This window comes from Oncorhynchus gorbuscha, linkage group LG08 (assembly GCF_021184085.1).
Source record: "Oncorhynchus gorbuscha isolate QuinsamMale2020 ecotype Even-year linkage group LG08, OgorEven_v1.0, whole genome shotgun sequence".
NCBI lineage: Eukaryota > Metazoa > Chordata > Actinopteri > Salmoniformes > Salmonidae > Oncorhynchus > Oncorhynchus gorbuscha.
The window spans coordinates 79,599,393-79,620,542 of NC_060180.1; the positions used below are offsets into that span (position 1 = coordinate 79,599,393).

Below are 21,150 nucleotides of genomic sequence, written 5' to 3' on the forward strand. Positions count from 1 at the left end.
AGTGTTGGTTCAAATTCTGACAACTGTCTGGGGGAAAGTGTGGTAGTGGTGAAATATGGCTGTGTTCCTATAGGTTACTATTCTGACTACTGTTTATTATTTATTTCGTTGTATTTATTATATTATTATTATATATTATATTTATTTATTATGTGTAACTTCTTGTACTTCTCCAGAGTTCAGAGAGCTCCAGAAAAAGTCTGAGTTTGAACATGCTGAATGGATCAGAAGACAAGGTGTGGAATATATTGTTTTGCACTTGTCATGTTGTTAGATGATTGATATTATATTGCTGCAGAGTGTTGTCCTGTAGCGGTATTAACTCTGTCTGTTGTCCTGTAGCGGTATTAACTCTGTCTGCAGAGTGTTATCCTGTAGCGGTATTAACTCTGTCTGCAGAGTGTTGTCCTGTAGTGGTATTAACTCTGTCTGTTGTCCTGTAGCGGTATTAACTCTGTCTGTTGTCCTGTAGCGGTATTAACTCTGTCTGTTGTCTGCAGAGTGTTGTCCTGTCTGCAGCCTGGTATTAACTCTGTCTGTTGTCCTGTAGCGGTATTAACTCTGTCTGTTGTCTGCAGAGTGTTGTCCTGTAGCGGTATTAACTCTGTCTGTTGTCCTGTAGCGGTATTAACTCTGTCTGTTGTCTGCAGAGTGTTATCCTGTAGCGGTATTAACTCTGTCTGTTGTCCTGTAGCGGTATTAACTCTGTCTGTTGTCTGCAGAGTGTTGTCCTGTAGCGGTATTAACTCTGTCTGCTGTCCTGTAGCGGTATTAACTCTGTCTGTTGTCTGCAGAGTGTTGTCCTGTAGCGGTATTAACTCTGTCTGTTGTCCTGTAGCGGTATTAACTCTGTCTGTTGTCTGCAGAGTGTTGTCCTGTAGCGGTATTAACTCTGTCTGTTGTCCTGTAGCGGTATTAACTCTGTCTGTTGTCTGCAGAGTGCTGTCCTGTAGCGGTATTAACTCTGTCTGTTGTCTGCAGAGTGTTGTCCTGTAGCGGTATTAACTCTGTCTGTTGTCCTGTAGCGGTATTAACTCTGTCTGTTGTCTGCAGAGTGTTGTCCTGTAGCGGTATTAACTCTGTCTGTTGTCCTGTTGTCCTGTAGTCTGTTGTATTAACTCTGTCTGTTGTCTGCAGTGTTGTCCTGTAGCGGTATTAACTCTGTCTGTTGTCTGCAGAGTGTTGTCCTGTAGCGGTATTAACTCTGTCTGCTGTCCTGTAGCGGTATTAACTCTGTCTGCAGAGTGTTGTCCTGTAGTGGTATTAACTCTGTCTGTTGTCCTGTAGCGGTATTAACTCTGTCTGTTGTCCTGTAGCGGTATTAACTCTGTCTGTTGTCTGTGTTGTCCTGTAGCGGTATTAACTCTGTCTGTTGTCCTGTCTATTAACTCTGTCTGTTGTCTGCAGAGTGTTGTCCTGTAGCGGTATTAACTCTGTCTGTTGTCCTGTAGCGGTATTAACTCTGTCTGTTGTCTGCAGAGTGTTGTCCTGTAGCGGTATTAACTCTGTCTGTTGTCCTGTAGCGGTATTAACTCTGTCTGTTGTCTGCAGAGTGTTGTCCTGTAGCGGTATTAACTCTGTCTGTTGTCCTGTAGCGGTATTAACTCTGTCTGTTGTCTGCAGAGTGTTGTCCTGTAGCGGTATTAACTCTGTCTGTTGTCCTGTAGCGGTATTAACTCTGTCTGTTGTCTGCAGAGTGTTGTCCTGTAGCGGTATTAACTCTGTCTGTTGTCCTGTAGCGGTATTAACTCTGTCTGTTGTCTGCAGAGTGTTGTCCTGTAGCGGTATTAACTCTGTCTGCTGTCCTGTAGCGGTATTAACTCTGTCTGTTGTCTGCAGAGTGTTGTCCTGTAGCGGTATTAACTCTGTCTGTTGTCCTGTAGCGGTATTAACTCTGTCTGTTGTCTGCAGAGTGCTGTCCTGTAGCGGTATTAACTCTGTCTGTTGTCCTGTAGCGGTATTAACTCTGTCTGTTGTCTGCAGAGTGCTGTCCTGTAGCGGTATTAACTCTGTCTGTTGTCTGCAGAGTGTTGTCCTGTAGCGGTATTAACTCTGTCTGTTGTCCTGTAGCGGTATTAACTCTGTCTGTTGTCTGCAGTGTTGTCCTGTAGCGTGTCTGTCCTGTAGCGGTATTAACTCTGTCTGTTGTCCTGTATTAACTCTGTCTGGTATTAACTCTGTCTGTTGTCCTGTAGCGGTATTAACTCTGTCTGTTGTGTCTCTGTCTGTTGTCTGCAGAGTGTTGTCCTGTAGCGGTATTAACTCTGTCTGTTGTCCTGTAGTGGTATTAATTAACTCTGTCTGTTGTCTGCAGAGTGTTGTCCTGTAGCGGTATTAACTCTGTCTGTTGTCCTGTAGCGGTATTAACTCTGTCTGTTGTCTGCAGAGTGTTGTCCTGTAGCGGTATTAACTCTGTCTGTTGTCCTGTAGCGGTATTAACTCTGTCTGTTGTCTGCAGAGTGTTGTCCTGTAGCGGTATTAACTCTGTCTGTTGTCCTGTAGCGGTATTAACTCTGTCTGTTGTCTGCAGAGTGTTGTCCTGTAGCGGTATTAACTCTGTCTGTTGTCCTGTCTCTGTCTGTTGTCTGCAGAGTGTTGTCCTGTAGCGGTATTAACTCTGTCTGTTGTCCTGTAGCGGTATTAACTCTGTCTGTAGAGTGTTGTCCTAGCGGTATTAACTCTGTCTGTTGTCTGCAGAGTGTTGTCCTGTAGCGGTATTAACTCTGTCTGTTGTCCTGTAGCGGTATTAACTCTGTCTGTTGTCTGCAGAGTGTTGTCCTGTAGCGGTATTAACTCTGTCTGTTGTCCTGTAGCGGTATTAACTCTGTCTGTTGTCTGCAGAGTGCTGTCCTGTAGCGGTATTAACTCTGTCTGTTGTCTGCAGAGTGTTGTCCTGTAGCGGTATTAACTCTGTCTGTTGTCCTGTAGCGGTATTAACTCTGTCTGTTGTCTGCAGAGTGTTGTCCTGTAGCGGTATTAACTCTGTCTGTTGTCCTGTAGCGGTATTAACTCTGTCTGCAGAGTGTTGTCCTGTAGCGGTATTAACTCTGTCTGCTGTCCTGTAGCGGTATTAACTCTGTCTGCAGAGTGTTGTCCTGTAGTGGTATTAACTCTGTCTGCAGAGTGTTGTCCTGTAGCGGTATTAACTCTGTCTGTTGTCCTGTAGCGGTATTAACTCTGTCTGTTGTCTGCAGAGTGTTGTCCTGTAGCGGTATTAACTCTGTCTGTTGTCCTGTAGCGGTATTAACTCTGTCTGTTGTCTGCAGAGTGTTGTCCTGTAGCGGTATTAACTCTGTCTGTTGTCCTGTAGCGGTATTAACTCTGTCTGTTGTCTGCAGAGTGTTGTCCTGTAGCGGTATTAACTCTGTCTGTTGTCCTGTAGCCTGTAGCGGTATTAACTCTGTCTGTTGTCTGCAGAGTGTTGTCCTGTAGCGGTATTAACTCTGTCTGTTGTCCTGTAGCGGTATTAACTCTGTCTGTTGTCTGCAGAGTGTTGTCCTGTAGCGGTATTAACTCTGTCTGTTGTCCTGTAGCGGTATTAACTCTGTCTGTTGTCTGCAGAGTGTTGTCCTGTAGCGGTATTAACTCTGTCTATTGTCCTGTCTGTTGTCTGCAGCGGTATTAACTCTGTCTGTTGTCTGCAGAGTGTTGTCCTGTAGCGGTATTAACTCTGTCTGCTGTCCTGTAGCGGTATTAACTCTGTCTGTTGTCTGCAGAGTGTTGTCCTGTAGCGGTATTAACTCTGTCTGTTGTCCTGTAGCGGTATTAACTCTGTCTGTTGTCTGCAGAGTGCTGTCCTGTAGCGGTATTAACTCTGTCTGTTGTCCTGTAGCGGTATTAACTCTGTCTGTTGTCTGCAGAGTGCTGTCCTGTAGCGGTATTAACTCTGTCTGTTGTCTGCAGAGTGTTGTCCTGTAGCGGTATTAACTCTGTCTGTTGTCCTGTAGCGGTATTAACTCTGTCTGTTGTCTGCAGAGTGTTGTCCTGTAGCGGTATTAACTCTGTCTGCTGTCCTGTTGTAACTCTGTCTGCAGAGTGTTGTCCTGTAGTGGTATTAACTCTGTCTGTTGTCCTGTAGCGGTATTAACTCTGTCTGTTGTCCTGTCTGTTGTCTGTTGCGGTATTAACTCTGTCTGTTGTCTGCAGAGTGTTGTCCTGTAGCGGTATTAACTCTGTCTGTTGTCCTGTAGCGGTATTAACTCTGTCTGTTGTCTGCAGAGTGTTGTCCTGTAGCGGTATTAACTCTGTCTGTTGTCCTGTAGCGGTATTAACTCTGTCTGTTGTCTGCAGAGTGTTGTCCTGTAGCGGTATTAACTCTGTCTGTTGTCCTGTAGCGGTATTAACTCTGTCTGTTGTCTGCAGAGTGTTGTCCTGTAGCGGTATTAACTCTGTCTGTTGTCCTGTAGCGGTATTAACTCTGTCTGTTGTCTGCAGAGTGTTGTCCTGTAGCGGTATTAACTCTGTCTGTTGTCCTGTAGCGGTATTAACTCTGTCTGTTGTCTGCAGAGTGTTGTCCTGTAGCGGTATTAACTCTGTCTGTTGTCCTGTAGCGGTATTAACTCTGTCTGCTGTCTGTTGTCCTGTAGCGGTATTAACTCTGTCTGCTGTCCTGTAGTGGTATTAACTCTGTCTGTTGTCTGCAGAGTGTTGTCCTGTAGCGGTATTAACTCTGTCTGTTGTCTGCAGAGTGTTGTCCTGTAGCTCTGTCTGTTGTCCTGTAGGTATTAACTCTGTCTGTTGTCCTGTAGCGGTATTAACTCTGTCTGTTGTCTGCAGAGTGCTGTCCTGTAGCGGTATTAACTCTGTCTGTTGTCCTGTAGCGGTATTAACTCTGTCTGTTGTCTGCAGAGTGTTGTCCTGTCTGTCTGTTGTCTGCAGAGCGGTATTAACTCTGTCTGTTGTCCTGTAGCGGTATTAACTCTGTCTGCTGTCCTGTAGTGGTATTAACTCTGTCTGTTGTCTGCAGAGTGTTGTCCTGTAGCGGTATTAACTCTGTCTGTTGTCCTGTAGCGGTATTAACTCTGTCTGCTGTCCTGTAGTGGTATTAACTCTGTCTGTTGTCTGCAGAGTGTTGTCCTGTAGCGGTATTAACTCTGTCTGCTGTCCTGTAGTGGTATTAACTCTGTCTGTTGTCTGCAGAGTGTTGTCCTGTAGCGGTATTAACTCTGTCTGCTGTCCTGTAGCGGTATTAACTCTGTCTGCAGAGTGTTGTCCTGTAGTGGTATTAACTCTGTCTGTTGTCCTGTAGCGGTATTAACTCTGTCTGTTGTCCTGTAGCGGTATTAACTCTGTCTGTTGTCTGCAGAGTGTTGTCCTGTAGCGGTATTAACTCTGTCTGTTGTCCTGTAGCGGTATTAACTCTGTCTGTTGTCTGCAGAGTGTTGTCCTGTAGCGGTATTAACTCTGTCTGTTGTCCTGTAGCGGTATTAACTCTGTCTGTTGTCTGCAGAGTGTTGTCCTGTAGCGGTATTAACTCTGTCTGTTGTCCTGTAGCGGTATTAACTCTGTCTGTTGTCTGCAGAGTGTTGTCCTGTAGCGGTATTAACTCTGTCTGTTGTCCTGTAGCTGGTATTAACTCTGTCTGTTGTCTGCAGAGTGTTGTCCTGTAGCGGTATTAACTCTGTCTGTTGTCCTGTAGCGGTATTAACTCTGTCTGTTGTCTGCAGAGTGCTGTCCTGTAGCGGTATTAACTCTGTCTGTTGTCCTGTAGCGGTATTAACTCTGTCTGCTGTCCTGTAGTGGTATTAACTCTGTCTGTTGTCTGCAGAGTGTTGTCCTGTAGCGGTATTAACTCTGTCTGTTGTCTGCAGAGTGTTGTCCTGTAGCGGTATGAACTCTGTCTGTTGTCCTGTAGCGGTATTAACTCTGTCTGTTGTCTGCAGAGTGCTGTCCTGTAGCGGTATTAACTCTGTCTGTTGTCCTGTAGCGGTATTAACTCTGTCTGTTGTCTGCAGAGTGTTGTCCTGTAGCGGTATTAACTCTGTCTGTTGTCCTGTAGCGGTATTAACTCTGTCTGCTGTCCTGTAGTGGTATTAACTCTGTCTGTTGTCTGCAGAGTGTTGTCCTGTAGCGGTATTAACTCTGTCTGCTGTCCTGTAGTGGTATTAACTCTGTCTGTTGTCTGCAGAGTGTTGTCCTGTAGCGGTATTAACTCTGTCTGCTGTCCTGTAGTGGTATTAACTCTGTCTGTTGTCTGCAGAGTGCTGTCCTGTAGCGGTATTAACTCTGTCTGTTGTCTGCAGAGTGTTGTCCTGTAGCGGTATTAACTCTGTCTGTTGTCCTGTAGCGGTATTAACTCTGTCTGTTGTCTGCAGAGTGTTGTCCTGTAGCGGTATTAACTCTGTCTGTTGTCCTGTTGTATTAACTCTGTCTGTTGTCTGCAGAGTGTTGTCCTGTAGCGGTATTAACTCTGTCTGTTGTCCTGTAGCGGTATTAACTCTGTCTGTGTTGTCCTGTAGCGGTATTAACTCTGTCTGTTGTCTGTTGTCCTGTTGTCCTGTAGCGGTATTAACTCTGTCTGTTGTCTGCAGAGTGTTGTCCTGTAGTATTAACTCTGTCTGTTGTCCTGTAGCGGTATTAACTCTGTCTGTTGTCCTGTTGTCCTGTGTATTAACTCTGTCTGTTGTCCTGTAGCGGTATTAACTCTGTCTGTTGTCTGCAGAGTGTTGTCCTGTAGCGGTATTAACTCTGTCTGTTGTCCTGTAGCGGTATTAACTCTGTCTGTTGTCCTGTAGCGGTATTAACTCTGTCTGTTGTCCTGTAGCGGTATTAACTCTGTCTGTTGTCTGCAGAGTGTTGTCCTGTAGCGGTATTAACTCTGTCTGTTGTCCTGTAGCGGTATTAACTCTGTCTGTTGTCTGCAGAGTGTTGTCCTGTAGCGGTATTAACTCTGTCTGTTGTCCTGTAGCGGTATTAACTCTGTCTGTTGTCTGCAGAGTGTTGTCCTGTCCTCTGTCTGTTGTCCTGTAGCGGTATTAACTCTGTCTGTTGTCTGCAGAGTGTGTCCTGTAGCGGTATTAACTCTGTCTGTTGTCTGCAGAGTGTTGTCCTGTAGCTGTTGTCCTGTATATTAACTCTGTCTGTTGTCTGTGTTGTCCTGTAGCGGTATTAACTCTGTCTGTTGTCTGTAGCGGTATTAACTCTGTCTGTTGTCCTGTAGCGGTATTAACTCTGTCTGCTGTCTGTTGTCCTGTAGCGGTATTAACTCTGTCTGTTGTCTCTGTCTGTTGTCTGCAGAGTGTTGTCCTGTAGCGGTATTAACTCTGTCTGTTGTCTGCAGAGTGTTGTCCTGTAGCGGTATTAACTGTCTGTTGTCTGCAGAGTGCTGTCCTGTAGTGCTGTCCTGTATTAACTCTGTCTGTTGTCCTGTAGCGGTATTAACTCTGTCTGTTGTCTGCAGAGTGTTGTCCTGTAGCGGTATTAACTCTGTCTGTTGTCCTGTAGCGGTATTAACTCTGTCTGTTGTCTGCAGAGTGTTGTCCTGTAGCGGTATTAACTCTGTCTGTTGTCCTGTAGCGGTATTAACTCTGTCTGCTGTCCTGTAGTGGTATTAACTCTGTCTGTTGTCTGTTGTCCTGTAGCGGTATTAACTCTGTCTGTTGTCCTGTAGCGGTATTAACTCTGTCTGCTGTCTGTTGTCCTGTAGCGGTATTAACTCTGTCTGCTGTCCTGTAGTGGTATTAACTCTGTCTGTTGTCTGCAGAGTGTTGTCCTGTAGCGGTATTAACTCTGTCTGTTGTCTGCAGAGTGTTGTCCTGTAGCGGTATTAACTCTGTCTGTTGTCTGCAGAGTGCTGTCCTGTAGCGGTATTAACTCTGTCTGTTGTCCTGTAGCGGTATTAACTCTGTCTGTTGTCTGCAGAGTGTTGTCCTGTAGCGGTATTAACTCTGTCTGTTGTCCTGTAGCGGTATTAACTCTGTCTGCTGTCCTGTAGTGGTATTAACTCTGTCTGTTGTCTGCAGAGTGTTGTCCTGTAGCGGTATTAACTCTGTCTGCTGTCCTGTAGTGGTATTAACTATGTCTGTTGTCTGCAGAGTGTTGTCCTGTAGCGGTATTAACTCTGTCTGCTGTCCTGTAGTGGTATTAACTCTGTCTGTTGTCTGCAGAGTGTTGTCCTGTAGCGGTATTAACTCTGTCTGCTGTCCTGTAGTGGTATTAACTCTGTCTGTTGTCTGCAGAGTGCTGTCCTGTAGCGGTATTAACTCTGTCTGTTGTCTGCAGAGTGTTGTCCTGTAGCGGTATTAACTCTGTCTGTTGTCTGCAGAGTGCTGTCCTGTAGCGGTATTAACTCTGTCTGTTGTCTGCAGAGTGCTGTCCTGTAGCGGTATTAACTCTGTCTGTTGTCTGCAGAGTGTTGTCCTGTAGCGGTATTAACTCTGTCTGCTGTCCTGTAGTACATTTACATTTAAGTCATTTAGCAGACGCTCTTATCCAGAGCGACTTACAAATTGGTGCATTCACCTTATGACATCCAGTGGAACAGTAGTGGTATTAACTCTGTCTGTTGTCCTGTAGCGGTATTAACTCTATCTGCTGTCCTGTAGTGGTATTAACTCTGTCTGTTGTCCTGTAGCGGTATTAACTCTGTCTGTTGTCCTGTAGCGGTATTAACTCTGTCTGTTGTCCTGTAGCGGTATTAACTCTGTCTGTTGTCTGTTGTCCTGTAGCGGTATTAACTCTGTCTGTTGTCTGTTGTCCTGTAGCGGTATTAACTCTGTCTGTTGTCTGTTGTCCTGTAGCGGTATTAACTCTGTCTGTTGTCTGTTGTCCTGTAGCGGTATTAACTCTATCTGCTGTCCTGTAGTGGTATTAACTCTGTCTGCTGTCCTGTAGCGGTATTAACTCTGCCTGTTGTCTGCTGTCCTGTAGAGGTATTAACTCTGTCTGTTGTCTGTTGTCCTGTAGCAGTATTAACTCTGTCTGTTGTCTGTTGTCCTGTAGCGGTATTAACTCTGTCTGTTGTCCTGTAGCGGTATTAACTCTGTCTGTTGTCTGTTGTCCTGTAGCGGTATTAACTCTGTCTGTTGTCTGCAGAGTGTTGTCCTGTAGCGGTATTAACTCTGTCTGTTGTCTGCAGAGTGTTGTCCTGTAGCGGTATTAACTCTGTCTGTTGTCTGTTGTCCTGTAGTGGTATTAACTCTGTCTGTTGTCTGTTGTCCTGTAGCGGTATTAACTCTGTCTGTTGTCTGCAGAGTGCTGTCCTGTAGCGGTATTAACTCTGTCTGTTGTCTGCAGAGTGTTGTCCTGTAGCGGTATTAACTCTGTCTGTTGTCTGCAGAGTGTTGTCCTGTAGCGGTATTAACTCTGTCTGTTGTCTGCTGTCCTGTAGCGGTATTAACTCTGTCTGTTGTCTATAGAGTGTTGTCCTGTAGCGGTATTAACTCTGTCTGTTGTCCTGTAGCGGTATTAACTCTGTCTGTTGTCCTGTAGCGGTATTAACTCTGTCTGTTGTCCTGTAGCGGTATTAACTCTGTCTGTTGTCCTGTAGCGGTATTAACTCTGTCTGTTGTTCTGTAGCGGTATTAACTCTGTCTGTTGTCCTGTAGCGGTATTAACTCTGTCTGTTGTCCTGTAGCGGTATTAACTCTGTCTGTTGTCCTGTAGCGGTATTAACTCTGTCTGTTTTCCTGTAGCAGTATTAACTATGTCTGTTGTCTGCAGAGTGTTGTCCTGTAGCGGTATTAACTCTGTCTGTTGTCCTGTAGCGGTATTAACTCTGTCTGTTGTCTGTTGTCCTGTAGCGGTATTAACTCTGTCTGCTGTCCTGTAGTGGTATTAACTCTGTCTGTTGTCTGCAGAGTGTTGTCCTGTAGCGGTATTAACTCTGTCTGTTGTCTGCAGAGTGTTGTCCTGTAGCGGTATTAACTCTGTCTGCTGTCTGTTGTCCTGTAGCGGTATTAACTCTGTCTGCTGTCCTGTAGTGGTATTAACTCTGTCTGTTGTCTGCAGAGTGTTGTCCTGTAGCGGTATTAACTCTGTCTGTTGTCTGCAGAGTGTTGTCCTGTAGCGGAATTAACTCTGTCTGCTGTCCTGTAGTGGTATTAACTCTGTCTGTTGTCTGCAGAGTGTTGTCCTGTAGCGGTATTAACTCTGTCTGCTGTCCTGTAGTGGTATTAACTCTGTCTGTTGTCTGCAGAGTGTTGTCCTGTAGCGGTATTAACTCTGTCTGCTGTCCTGTAGTGGTATTAACTCTGTCTGTTGTCTGCAGAGTGTTGTCCTGTAGCGGTATTAACTCTGTCTGCTGTCCTGTAGTGGTATTAACTCTGTCTGTTGTCTGCAGAGTGTTGTCCTGTAGCGGTATTAACTCTGTCTGTTGTCTGCAGAGTGCTGTCCTGTAGCGGTATTAACTCTGTCTGTTGTCTGCAGAGTGTTGTCCTGTAGCGGTATTAACTCTGTCTGTTGTCTGCAGAGTGCTGTCCTGTAGCGGTATTAACTCTGTCTGTTGTCTGCAGAGTGCTGTCCTGTAGCGGTATTAACTCTGTCTGTTGTCTGCAGAGTGTTGTCCTGTAGCGGTATTAACTCTGTCTGCTGTCCTGTAGTACATTTACATTTAAGTCATTTAGCAGACGCTCTTATCCAGAGCGACTTACAAATTGGTGCATTCACCTTATGACATCCAGTGGAACAGTAGTGGTATTAACTCTGTCTGTTGTCCTGTAGCGGTATTAACTCTATCTGCTGTCCTGTAGTGGTATTAACTCTGTCTGTTGTCCTGTAGCGGTATTAACTCTGTCTGTTGTCTGTTGTCCTGTAGCGGTATTAACTCTGTCTGTTGTCTGTTGTCCTGTAGCGGTATTAACTCTGTCTGTTGTCTGTTGTCCTGTAGCGGTATTAACTCTGTCTGTTGTCTGTTGTCCTGTAGCGGTATTAACTCTGTCTGTTGTCTGTTGTCCTGTAGCGGTATTAACTCTATCTGCTGTCCTGTAGTGGTATTAACTCTGTCTGCTGTCCTGTAGCGGTATTAACTCTGCCTGTTGTCTGCTGTCCTGTAGAGGTATTAACTCTGTCTGTTGTCTGTTGTCCTGTAGCAGTATTAACTCTGTCTGTTGTCTGTTGTCCTGTAGCGGTATTAACTCTGTCTGTTGTCCTGTAGCGGTATTAACTCTGTCTGTTGTCTGTTGTCCTGTAGCGGTATTAACTCTGTCTGTTGTCTGCAGAGTGTTGTCCTGTAGCGGTATTAACTCTGTCTGTTGTCTGCAGAGTGTTGTCCTGTAGTGGTATTAACTCTGTCTGTTGTCTGTTGTCCTGTAGTGGTATTAACTCTGTCTGTTGTCTGTTGTCCTGTAGCGGTATTAACTCTGCCTGTTGTCTGCTGTCCTGTAGAGGTATTAACTCTGTCTGTTGTCTGTTGTCCTGTAGCAATATTAACTCTGTCTGTTGTCTGTTGTCCTGTAGCGGTATTAACTCTGTCTGTTGTCCTGTAGCGGTATTAACTCTGTCTGTTGTCTGTTGTCCTGTAGCGGTATTAACTCTGTCTGTTGTCTGCAGAGTGTTGTCCTGTAGCGGTATTAACTCTGTCTGTTGTCTGCAGAGTGTTGTCCTGTAGCGGTTATCTCTGTCTGTTGTCTGTTGTCCTGTAGTGGTATTAACTCTGTCTGTTGTCTGTTGTCCTGTAGCGGTATTAACTCTGTCTGTTGTCTGCAGAGTGCTGTCCTGTAGCGGTATTAACTCTGTCTGTTGTCTGCAGAGTGTTGTCCTGTAGCGGTATTAACTCTGTCTGTTGTCTGCAGAGTGTTGTCCTGTAGCGGTATTAACTCTGTCTGTTGTCTGCTGTCCTGTAGCGGTATTAACTCTGTCTGTTGTCTATAGAGTGTTGTCCTGTAGCGGTATTAACTCTATCTGTTGTCTGCTGTCCTGTAGCGGTATTAACTCTGTCTGTTGTCTGCAGAGTGTTGTCCTGTAGCGGTATTAACTCTGTCTGTTGTCTGCAGAGTGTTGTCCTGTAGCGGTATTAACTCTGTCTGTTGTCTGCAGAGTGTTGTCCTGTAGCGGTATTATCTCTGTCTGTTGTCTGCTGTCCTGTAGCGGTATTAACTCTGTTTGTTGTCTGCAGAGTGTTGTCCTGTAGCGGTATTATCTCTGTCTGTTGTCTGCTGTCCTGTAGCGGTATTAACTCTGTTTGTTGTCTGCAGAGTGTTGTCCTGTAGCGGTATTAACTCTGTCTGTTGTCTGCTGTCCTGTAGCGGTATTAACTCTGTCTGTTGTCTGCTGTCCTGTAGCGGCATTAACTCTGTCTGTTGTCTGCAGAGTGTTGTCCTGTAGCGGTATTAACTCTGTCTGTTGTCTGCTGTCCTGTAGCGGTATTAACTCTGTCTGTTGTCTGCAGAGTGCTGTCCTGTAGCGGTATTAACTCTGTCTGTTGTCTGCAGAGTGCTGTCCTGTAGCGGTATTAACTCTGTCTGTTGTCTGCAGAGTGCTGTCCAGTTGCGGGAATTAACTCTATCTGTTGTCTTTCGCAGGTCCTCACTTCGTGGACTATCTTGGTTTCCAGGTCACCCCAGAATGCAACGTTCTGCTGAAGGCCACGGTAAGGTTCTATAACACTAAGGTTCTATGACGGTAGGGTTCCATATTTCACTGTAAGTTTTGATCTGTGATGGTAATGTTCTATATATGATAAGGATGTATGACGGTAGGTTTTATCTATGACGGTAGGTTATAGCTATGATGGCAAGGTTCTATCTATGATGGCAGGGTTTTATCTATGACGGTAGGTTATATCTATGATGGTAGGGTTATATCTATGACGGCAAGGTTCTATCTATGATGGTAGGGTTATATCTATGACGGCAAGGTTCTATCTATGATGGTAGGGTTTTATCTATGACGGTAAGGTTTTATCTATGATGGTAGGGTTATATCTATGACGGTAAGGTTTTATCTATGATGGTAGGGTTTTATCTATGACGGTAGGTTTCATCTATGACGGTAGGTTATATCTATGACGGTAAGGTTTTATCTATGACGGTAGTAAGGTTTTATCTATGACGGTAGGGTTCTATCTATGACGGTAAATTTTTATCTATGACGGTAGGTTATGTCTATGATGTTAGGGTTATATCTATGATGGTAGGGCTATATCTATGACGGTAAGGTGTTATCTATGACCGTAAGGTTATATCTATGACGGTAGGTTATATCTATGACGGTAGGGTTATATCTATGATGGTAGGTTATATCTATGACGGTAAGGTTCTATCTATGACGGTAAGGTTCTATCTATGACGGTAAGGTTCTATCTATGACGGTAAGGTTCTATCTATGACGGTAGGGTTCTATCTATGACGGTAGGGTTCTATCTATGACGGTAGGGTTCTATCTATGACGGTAGGGTTATATCTATGACGGTAGGGTTATATCTATGATGGTAGGGTTTTATCTATGATGGTAATGTTCTATATATGGTAAGGATGTATGACGGTAGGTTTTATCTATGAAGGTAGACACATTTCAGTTGGACAACTGACTAGGTATCCCCCTTTCCCTTCCCTATGTCAGGTCAAGACCGTAGGGTTATATCTATAACAAAGGTTATATGATGGTAGGGTTCTATATATTACTGTAAGGTTCTATGACGTAAGGATCTATCTACGATGGTAGGGTTCTATATATTACTGTAGGGTTCTATGACATAAGGATCTATCTACGACGGTAAGGTTCTATATATTACTGTAGGGTTCTATGACGTAAGCTTATATCCATGAGGGTAGGGTTCTATCTGTGATTCTACAGTTCTATTTATTTGGTAGGGCTCTATTTATGGCGGTTTCATCATGGTTAGGTTTCATCTATGACTGTAGGTTATAGCTATAGCAGTAAGGTTATATCTATGATGGTTAGGTTTCCTCTATGAAGGTAAGGTTTTACCTTTAGCAGTAAGGTTTTATCTATGATGATAGTGTTCTATGATGGATCAAGAAGGAAGGGTTGTATCTATGACGATAGACCATTCTGTTATAGATACTATCCTATGATGGTAAGGATCTATAACAGAATGTTTCTATGACTGTATGGTTCTGTCTATGATGGTAAGGATCTATAACAGAATGTTTCTATGACTGTATGGTTCTGTCTATGATGGTAAGGATATATAACAGAATGTTTCTATGACTGTATGGTTCTGTCTATGATGGTAAGCTTCTATCTACAGTACCAGTCAAACTTTTGGACACACCTACTCAATCAAGGGTTATGACGATACGTTTTTCTGATGTTAGAACCATACTGTTAAAGATGTAACTTTAATATCATAGATATCTCTGCCATCATAGATGGAACCTTATTGTCATAGATAGGGTTATATCTTTGACAGTATGTTTATATCTATGACAATAAGGTTCAATATATGATGGCAGTGTTCTATCTATAATGTTAAGGTTATATCTTTGATGGTAGGTTTCTATCTATGACAGTACCCTACAGTCATAGATAGAACCTTAACATTATAGATATAAGCCTACCATCATAGATATAACCCTACCATCATAGATATAACCTTTCTGTTAAGTTCTATCTATAATGGTTGGACTCGATCTATGATGGTAAGGTTCTATGATGAATCAAGAAGGTAGGATTATATTTATGACAGTGTGGTTCTATGATGGATCAAGACGGCAGGGTTCTATCTAACAGAACGGTTATACGATGGTAGTGTTTATCCATGATGTTAGGCTTCTATCTTTGATGGTAATGTTCTATGACGGATCAAGATGGTACGGAACTGTCTATGACTGAAGGATTCAATTATGGGTTACGATAGTGTTCTATCTATGACAAAGGTTCTATGGCGGGAGGGTTCTACCTTTAACAGAAGGGTTCTGTCTATGACTTTTAGGTTCTATCTATGACAGTAGGGTTCTATCTATAATGGTAAGTTTCTATCTATGGCAGTAGGTTTTTTAAATCTATGACGGTACTGATCTATATATTACTGTAAGGTTCTTTGAAGGTAAGGATCTATCTTTGATGGTAGGGTTTTATCGATGAAGGAATGTTGTATCTATAACAGAATGGTTCAATGACTGTAAGGTTCTATTATAACATAAATGTTCTATCTGTAACAAAAGGGTTCTATGACAATAGGTTCTATCTTTGACGTTAAGCTTATACAGTGCATACGAAAAGTATTCAGACCCCTTGACTTTTCCACATTTTGTTATGTTGCAGCCTTATTCTAAAATAGATTAAATAAAAAATCCTCATCAATCTTCACACAATACCCGTAATGACAAATCAAAACACGTTTTTAGAAATGTTTGCAAATTTATTACAAATAAAAGACAGAAATACCTTATTTAAGTATTCCGACCATATGCTATGAAACTCGAAATTGAGCTCAGGTGCATCCTGTTTCCATTGATCATCCTTGAGATGTTTCTACAACTTGATTGGAGTCCAGCTGTGGTAAATTCAATTGATTGGACATGATTTGGAAAAGCACACACTTGTCTATATAAGGTCCCATAGTTGACAGTGCATGTCAGAGCAAAAACTAAGCCATGAGGTTGAAGGAATTGTCCGTAGAGCTCAGAGACAGGATTGTGTCGAGGCACAGATCTGGGGAAGGGTACCAAAACATTTCTGCAGCATTGAAGGTCCCAAGAACACAGGGGCCTCCATCATTCTTAAATGGAAGAAGTTTGGAACCACCAAGACTCTTCCTAGAGCTGGCTTCCTGGCCAAACTGAGCAATCGGGGGAGAAGGGCCTTGGTCAGGAGGGCCTTGGTCAGGAGGGTGACCAAATCAAAATCAAATCAAATTTATTTATATAGCCCTTCGTACCAGCGATGGTCACACTGACAGAGCTCCAGAGTTCCTCTGTGGATATGGGAGAAGGTTTCAGAAGGACAACACACTCTGCCGAACTCCACCAATCAGGCCTTTATGGTAGAGTGGCCAGACAGAAGTCACTCCTCAGTAAAAGGCACATGACAGCCTGCGAGTCTTGACACTCAGACCATGATAAACAAGATCGTCTGTTCTGATGAAACCAAAATGGCCTGAATGCCAAGCGTCACATCTGGAGGAAACCTGGCTCAATCCCTACGGTGAAGCATGGTGGTGGCAGCATCATGCTGTCGGGATGTTTTTCAGAATCAGCGACTGGGAGACTAGTCAGGATCGAGGGAAAGATGAACGGCGCAAAGCACAGAGAGATCCTTGATGAAAACCTGCCCCAGAGCTCTCAGGACCTCAGACTAGGGTGAAGGTTCACCTTCCAACAGGACAACAACCCTAAGCACACAGCCAAGATAATGCAGGAGTGGCTTCGGGACAAGTCTCTGAATGTCCTTGAGTGGCCCAGCCAGAGCCCGGACTTGAACTCGATCGAACATCTCTGGAGAGACCTGAAAATATCTGTGCAGTGATGCTCACCATCCAACCTGACAGAGCTTGAGAGGATCTGCAGAGAATAATGGGAGAAACTCCCCAAAACACAGGCTGTGTCGTCATACCCTTTACAGAAACAAGTCTCTCACTGTTGCCACTTGCTATAGCCCTCCCTCTGTCCCCAGCTGTGCCCTCGATACCATATGTGAATTGATTTCCCCCCATCTATCTTCTGAGCTCGTGCTACTAGGTGACCTAAACTGGGACATGCTTAACACCCCGGCCATCCTACAATCCAAGCTTGATGCCCTCCATCTCACAATGAACAGACCAGATATAACCCCAAATCCGTAAACACGGCCACCCTCATAGATGTCATCCTAACTAACTCACCCTCATAGATGTCATCCTAACTAACTCACCCTCATAGATGTCATCCTAACTAACTCACCCTCATAGATGTCATCCTAACTAACTCACCCTCATAGATGTCATCCTAACTAACTCACCCTCATAGATGTCATCCTAACTAACTCACCCTCATAGATGTCATCCTAACTAACTCACCCTCATAGATGTCATCCTAACTAACTCACCCTCATAGATGTCATCCTAACTAACTCACCCTCATAGATGTCATCCTAACTAACTCACCCTCATAGATGTCATCCTAACTAACTCACCCTCATAGATGTCATCCTAACTAACTCGCCCTCATAGATGTCATCCTAACTAACTCACCCTCATAGATGTCATCCTAACTAACTCACCCTCATAGATGTCATCCTAACTAACTCACCCTCATAGATATCATCCTAACTAACTCACCCTCATAGATGTCATCCTAACTAACTCGCCCTCATAGATGTCATCCTAACTAACTCACCCTCATAGATGTCATCCTAACTAACTCCTAACTAACTCACCCTCATAGATGTCATCCTAACTAACTCACCCTCATAGATGTCATCCTAACTAACTCGCCCTCATAGATGTCATCCTAACTAACTCACCCTCATAGATGTCATCCTAACTAACTCACCCTCATAGATGTCATCCTAACTAACTCACCCTCATAGATGTCATCCTAACTAACTCACCCTCATAGATGTCATCCTATCCTAACTAACTCACCCTCATAGATGTCATCCTAACTAACTCGCCCTCATAGATGTCATCCTAACTAACTCGCCCTCATAGATGTCATCCTAACTAACTCACCCTCATAGATGTCATCCTAACTAACTCACCCTCATAGATGTCATCCTAACTAACTCACCCTCATAGATATCATCCTAACTAACTCACCCTCATAGATGTCATCCTAACTAACTCGCCCTCATAGATGTCATCCTAACTAACTCACCCTCATAGATGTCATCCTAACTAACTCACCCTCATAGATGTCATCCTAACTAACTCACCCTCATAGATGTCATCCTAACTAACTCACCCTCATAGATGTCATCCTAACTAACTCACCCTCATAGATGTCATCCTAACTAACTCACCCTCATAGATGTCATCCTAACTAACTCACCCTCATAGATGTCATCCTAACTAACTCACCCTCATAGATGTCATCCTAACTAACTCACCCTCATAGATGTCATCCTAACTAACTCACCCTCATAGATGTCATCCTAACTAACTCACCCTCATAGATGTCATCCTAACTAACTCGCCCTCATAGATGTCATCCTAACTAACTCGCCCTCATAGATGTCATCCTAACTAACTCACCCTCATAGATGTCATCCTAACTAACTCGCCCTCATAGATGTCATCCTAACTAACTCGCCCTCATAGATGTCATCCTAACTAACTCGCCCTCCAAATACACCACTGCTGTCTTCAACCAAGATCTCAGCGATCACTGACTCATTGCCTGCATCCGTAATGGGTCAGCGGTCAAACGACCACCCCTCATCACTGTCAAACGCTCCCTAAAACACTTCTGCGAGCAGGCCTTTCTATTCGACCTGGCCCGGGTATCCTGGAATGATATTGACCTCATCCCGTCAGTAGAGGATGCCTGGTTATTCATTAAAAGTGACTTCTTAAATAAGCATGCCCCATTCAAAAATGTTACAACTAGGAATAGATATAGTCCTTGGTTCACTCCAGACCTGTCTGCCCTTGACCAAAACATCCTGTGGCGTTCTGCATTATCATTGAATTGCTCCCGTGATATGCAACTTTTCAGGCAAGTTAGGAACAAATATACACAGGCAGTAAAGAAAGCTAAGGCTAGCTTTTTCAAACAGAAATGTGCATCCTGTAGTACTAACTCAAAAAGGTTCTGGGACACTAAAGTCCATGGAGAATAAGAGCACCTCCTCCCAGCTGCCCACTGCATTGAGGTTAGGAAACACTGTCACCACTGATAAATCCACTATAATTGAGAATTTCAATAAGCATTTCTCTACGGCTGGCCATGCTTTCCACCTGGTTACCCCAGTCAACTGCCCGGCACCACAGCAATCCGCCAAAGCCCCCACCATTTCTCCTTCACCCAAATCCAGATAGCTGATGTTCTGAAAGAGCTGCAGAATCTGGACCCCTACAAATCAGCCGGGCTAGACAATCTGGGCCCTCTCTTTCTAAAAGTATCTGCCGAAATTGTTGCAACCCCAAATCGGAGGGCCTGTTGTCCGGACCTGTGGCAGTCTATGGGGGTGCGACAGGATCCTCGGGCCGACTCTCTTCTCTGTATACATCAATGATGTTGCTCTTGCTGCTGGTGATTCTCTGATCCACCTCTACGCAGACGACACCATTCTGTATTCTTCGGGCCCCTCATTGGACACTGTGTTAACTAACCTCCAGACGAGCTTCAATGCCATACAACTCTCCTTCCGTGGCCTCTAACTGCTCTTAAATACAAGTAAAACTAAATGCATACTATTCAACCGATCGCTGCCTGCACCTGCTCGCCCGTCCAGCATCGCTACTCTGGACGGTCCTGACTTAGAATACGTGGACAACTACAAATACCTTGGTGTCTGGTTAGACTGTAAACTCTCCTTCCAGACTCACATTAAGCATCTCCAATCCAAAATTAAATCTAGAATAGGCTTCCTATATCGCAACAAAGCATCCTTCACTCATGCTGCCAAACATACCCTCGTAAAACTGACCATCATACCGATCCTCAACTTCGGTGATGTCATCTATAAAATAGCCTCCAACACTCTACTCAACAAACTGGATGCAGTCTATCACAGTGCCATCCGTTTTGTCACCAAAGCCCCATACACTACCCACCATTGCGACCTGTACGCTCTCGTTGGTTATTTTACACCATAATTTGCAAATAAATTCATAAAAAATCCTACAATGTGATTTTCTGGATTTTTTTCCCTCATTTTGTCTGTCATAGTTGAAATGTACCTATGATGAAAATTACAGGCCTCTCTCATATTTTTAAGTCGGAGAACTTGCACAATTGGTGGCTGACTAAATACTTTTTTGCCCCACTGTATATCGAACCTTATCATAGATAGATCCTTGTCTTGATCTTTCATAGAACCATACCATCATAGATAGAACCCTATGAAAGATCAAGACAAGGTTCTATCTATGAAGTTAAGGTTTGATATATGACGATAGGGTTCTATCTATGAAGTTAAGGTTTGATATATGACGATAGGGTTCTATCTATGATGGTATGGTTTGATATATGACGATAGGGTTCTATCTATGATGTTAAGGTTTGATATATGACGATAGGGTTCTATCTATGATGGTATGGTTTGATATATGACGATAGGGTTCTATCTATGATGTTAAGGTTTGATATATGACGACAGGGTTCTATCTATGATGGTATGGTTTGATATATGACGATAGGGTTCTATCTATGATGGTATGGTTTGATATATGACGATAGGGTTCTATCTATGAAGTTAAGGTTTGATATATGACGATAGGGTTCTATCTATGATGTTAAGGTTTGATATATGACGATAGGGTTCTATCTATGATGGTATGGTTTGATATATGACGATAGGGTTCTATCTATGATGGTATGGTTTGATATATGACGATAGGGTTCTATCTATGAAGTTAAGGTTTGATATATGACGATAGGGTTCTATCTATGATGTTAAGGTTTGATATATGACGATAGGGTTCTATCTATGATGGTATGGTTTGATATATGACGATAGGGTTCTATCTATGATGTTAAGGTTTGATATATGACGATAGGGTTCTATCTATGATGTTAAGGTTTGATATATGACGATAGGGTTCTATCTATGATGTTAAGGTTTGATATATGACGATAGGGTTCTATCTATGATGTTAAGGTTTGATATATGACGATAGGGTTCTATCTATGATGTTAAGGTTTGATATATGACGATAGGGTTCTATCTATGATGGTATGGTTCAATGATGGATCAAGACGGTAGGGTTGTATCTATGATGTTAGGCTTTTATCTCTATTGGTAGAGTTATATCTATGACGATAGTGTTCTGTCTATGATAGTAATGTTCTATGACAGATCAAGACAGTAGGGAACTCTATGATGGTATGATTCTATCAATTACGGTAGGGTTCAATTATGGATCAAATTGGTTATGTCTGTGATGGAAGGTTTCCATCTTTGACGGTAAGGTTCCATCTATTAGGGTTAGGGTTCTATCTGTGAAGGTAAGGTAATATCCCAAAAATATATACAGTATATTAAAAAAAATTATATATATATATATATATAAATTATTTTTGCTGGATCTCAGAAAGAGTAACTGCTGCCTTGGCAGGAACTAATGGTGATCCATAATAAACCCCAGGAAGAGAAGCTGCTGCCTTG

The 21,150-nt window shown here is 43.4% G+C and overlaps 1 protein-coding gene across 1 annotated transcript in view; it reads left to right on the forward strand.

The window, feature by feature from the left end:
• LOC124040709 (M-protein, striated muscle-like) overlaps window positions 1-21,150 on the forward strand; it is a 115,198-nt gene that overhangs the window by 72,815 nt on the left and 21,233 nt on the right. The window contains exons 29-30 of the mRNA XM_046357783.1: window positions 177-236; window positions 12,459-12,526. Of these exons, the coding sequence (XP_046213739.1) occupies window positions 177-236; window positions 12,459-12,526 (128 nt within the window). The remainder of the gene's footprint in view (window positions 1-176; window positions 237-12,458; window positions 12,527-21,150) is intronic.